At 55.5% G+C, this 3,301-nt stretch overlaps 1 protein-coding gene across 1 annotated transcript; it reads left to right on the top strand.

The window, feature by feature from the left end:
• Window positions 1-1,007: 1,007 nt before the first annotated feature.
• On the top strand, window positions 1,008-3,021 carry ATOH1 (atonal bHLH transcription factor 1). Its single transcript, XM_023636881.2, has one exon. It carries the CDS (start codon window positions 1,370-1,372, stop codon window positions 2,444-2,446), a length of 1,077 nt encoding a protein of 358 aa, XP_023492649.1. The 5' UTR covers window positions 1,008-1,369; the 3' UTR covers window positions 2,447-3,021.
• The last annotated feature ends 280 nt before the right edge of the window (window positions 3,022-3,301 follow it).

Here is a 3,301-nt window from a genome sequence, read left to right as displayed (position 1 = left end):
TGGACCTCCCGGATCTTAGCGCTCTGGGGGGCGGAACGCAGGGAGAGAGCACACCGTAACTCAACGGAGGGGGAGGGGGTTGGGTGGCGCTTTCTGGGTGTTGGCCGCAGAAGCCACTCGCCGCCTGGAAGCCGGGCTCCTGAGACCGAAGGGCGGGTAACTCGGGCTTCTGTACCTTGACAGCGTTCGGAACTGCAGGGAACGCCGGCGGCATTCCCGTTTCTTTTGGGCACCCTCCCCTGGCTGCGCAGCTCTTAAGGCGTGCTACTGGGGAGGTCAACATTGCAAAATAGCCCTGCCTGAAAACGACTCTGCGGAGAGTTTTCTGCAGATTCCAACCCTGGTTGGCCCCAGGGTGCTGGGGACAGGGGACAGAGAGGGTTGGGGCATGTGGAATTTGGTCCATTCTATAACTGTACCACGGCTTTATTTTCTCGTCAGAGAAAGATATAAAACAAAGTCAATCTGGAGCAAGAGATGAAAAGACGTGGTAAAATTAAGAAACGTATTCTGAGACAGTTATGGGAACTTTTTTAAAATTCTAACATTGATTCTAAATGGTGGACGTCATTTCGCATTTATCTGTGAACACATATAAGGAGAGGTTTATGTATACATACATATATTACATGCGCGAATACATATATCATCCATGTATACATATGTTGCATTATACGTGAAAGATTTTAAATGGGCGCAAACGGTGGGAGTTACGATCCCAGCTTGGAGGCAGCGATGGGCCGGCGGCTGCTCCCGCCGTGACCGCCTCCCGGGCCGGGCGCGTCCAGCCTCGCCGGGAGCCGCCCGCCCGCTCGCTCCCCTCGGCCGCGCCCGTCCGACGCAGGCGGCTCGGGCTCCAGCCAAGTGCCCGCTCCGCATCCGCTCCCGCAGCCCGGCCGCTGGCGCGGTGACACGACACTGGGGTCAAGTTACAATCCGCAATTAACATATGAATTTGACGAACTTAAAAGAGGTTCGAAGAAAAAAAAGACCTGAGCGTGCGCCTGAGCTCTCGGTGCGTAGGAACTTTTCTCCGGGCGTAAAAACTCTTTGATTGGCTGCTCGCACGCGCCTGCCCGCGCCCTCCATTGGCTGAGCAGACACGCGACCGGCGCGAGGAGGGGGCTGGGAGAGGAGCGGGGGGGAGACACACTGGCGCGTGCCGCTTTTTAAAGGGGCGCAGCGCCTTCAGCAACCGGAGAAGCTTCGTTGCACGCGACCTAGTGTGTGATCTCCGAGTGGGTGGGGGAGGGTCAAGAGGAGGAAAAAAATAAGACATTGCAGTAGAGACCCGGGAAGGGTTTTTTTGTCGTTGAACTGGTTTGCCAGTGCCTCCTCCGACTCTGCGCCTCCGAGCTTCTGCAGTGCAATGTCCCGCCTGCTGCATGCAGAAGAGTGGGCTGAAGTGAAGGAGTTGGGGGACCACCATCACCATCCCCAGCCGCACCACCTCCCTCAGCCTCCGCCGCCACAGCCACCTGCGACTCTGCAGATGAGAGAGCATCCCGTCTACCCGGCCGAGCTGTCCCTCCTGGACAGCACCGACCCACGCGCCTGGCTGGCTCCCACTTTGCAGGGCATCTGCACAGCACGCGCCGCCCAGTACTTGCTGCATTCCCCCGAGCTGGGTGCCTCCGAGGCCGCGGCGCCCCGGGAGGAGACGGACGGCCGCGGGGAGCTGGTGAGGAGGAGCTGTGGCGGCGGCGGCGGCGGTGGCAGCAGCAGCAGCAAGAGCCCCGGGCCCGTGAAAGTGCGGGAACAGCTGTGCAAGCTGAAAGGCGGGGTGGTGGTAGATGAGCTGGGCTGCAGCCGCCAGCGCGCCCCTTCCAGCAAACAGGTGAACGGGGTGCAGAAGCAAAGGCGGCTGGCGGCCAACGCCAGGGAGCGACGCAGGATGCACGGGCTGAACCACGCCTTCGACCAGCTGCGCAACGTTATCCCGTCCTTCAACAACGACAAGAAGCTGTCCAAGTACGAGACCTTGCAGATGGCCCAGATATACATCAACGCCTTGTCTGAGCTGCTACAAACGCCCAGCGGTGGAGAGCAGCCGCCGCCGCCACCAGCATCTTGCAAGAGTGACCACCACCACCTTCGCGCCGCCGCCCCCTACGAAGGCGGCGCGGGCACCGCGACTGCAGCGGGGCCTCAGCCGGCCTCTGGAGGGGGCTCCCGGCCATCCCCGCCCGGAAGTTGCCGGACTCGCTTTTCGACCCCGGCCTCCGCGGGAGGGTACTCGGTGCAGCTGGACGCTCTGCACTTCTCGACTTTCGAGGACAGCGCCCTGAAGGCGATGATGGCGCAAAAGAACCTGTCGCCTTCTTTGCCCGGGGGCATCCTGCAGCCAGGGCAGGAGGAAAGTAGCAAAACTTCGCCCCGGTCCCACAGAAGCGACGGAGAGTTTTCCCCCCATTCCCATTACAGTGACTCGGATGAGGCAAGTTAGGAAGGTGACAGAAACCCTGAAAACTGAGACAGAAACAAAATCGCCCTTTCCCAGTGCGCGGGAAGCCCCGCGGTTAAAGATCCCCGCACCCTTTTAATTTTTGCTCTGCGATGGTCGTTGTTTAGCAACGGCTTGGCTTCAGATGGCAGCTACGTTTGATGCTTTGCAAGAGCCGCCTCTATTCCAAACTTCCTATGGTCCATACTGTTTGATGAAAAGTTGTTGTTAAAGTTGTGTTCTTTCCTCCCACCTTCTGCTCCCCCTGTAGATAGATAAAGTATAATTATATGTACCCATATAGGACATCATTATTCTAGTTCCCTGCTGCCAATACGCTGCTAAAACGTCGCATCTTCTTCTCTGTCGCTGGTTTGTGTTTAATTTATTTTATGCCCTGGGCGTCCATCCCTGTGTGTTGCGCGCACTCACGTGTGGGAGAGTTAGCATTCCGAAGTTGTTTCCCAAAATGCATTATGAGGCGCAAAGTTAATGCTTCCAAAGTGAATAACTTTTGACTATGGAATTGTTAGAAAACAGGGAACTTTGAGGTTTATGTATTGTATAAACATACCCAGTATGTATATCGGATCGCGAGAACATTGGCGTCTTTTAGGAATCTTGGCGCACGCACTTTATCAGCCGCTACTGCTGTGGCTCCGGGACAAACTCAACTGCCAATTGCAGACCAGTTTTTTTTTTTTTTTTTTTTAACATGGCCACTTATTATACTTAAGCTCTTTGCAGATGTTTGTTTAAAAAATTAAAATTAAAAAACACATCCAGTAGTGTCAAAAGCATTTGGTTAATTTTATTTTGCTTTGTTAATCTTAGAAAACGTATTTATTATTGAGTGTT

This window comes from Equus caballus, chromosome 3 (genome assembly GCF_041296265.1).
Source record: "Equus caballus isolate H_3958 breed thoroughbred chromosome 3, TB-T2T, whole genome shotgun sequence".
NCBI lineage: Eukaryota > Metazoa > Chordata > Mammalia > Perissodactyla > Equidae > Equus > Equus caballus.
This window is presented reverse-complemented; position numbering and strand designations above follow the sequence as displayed.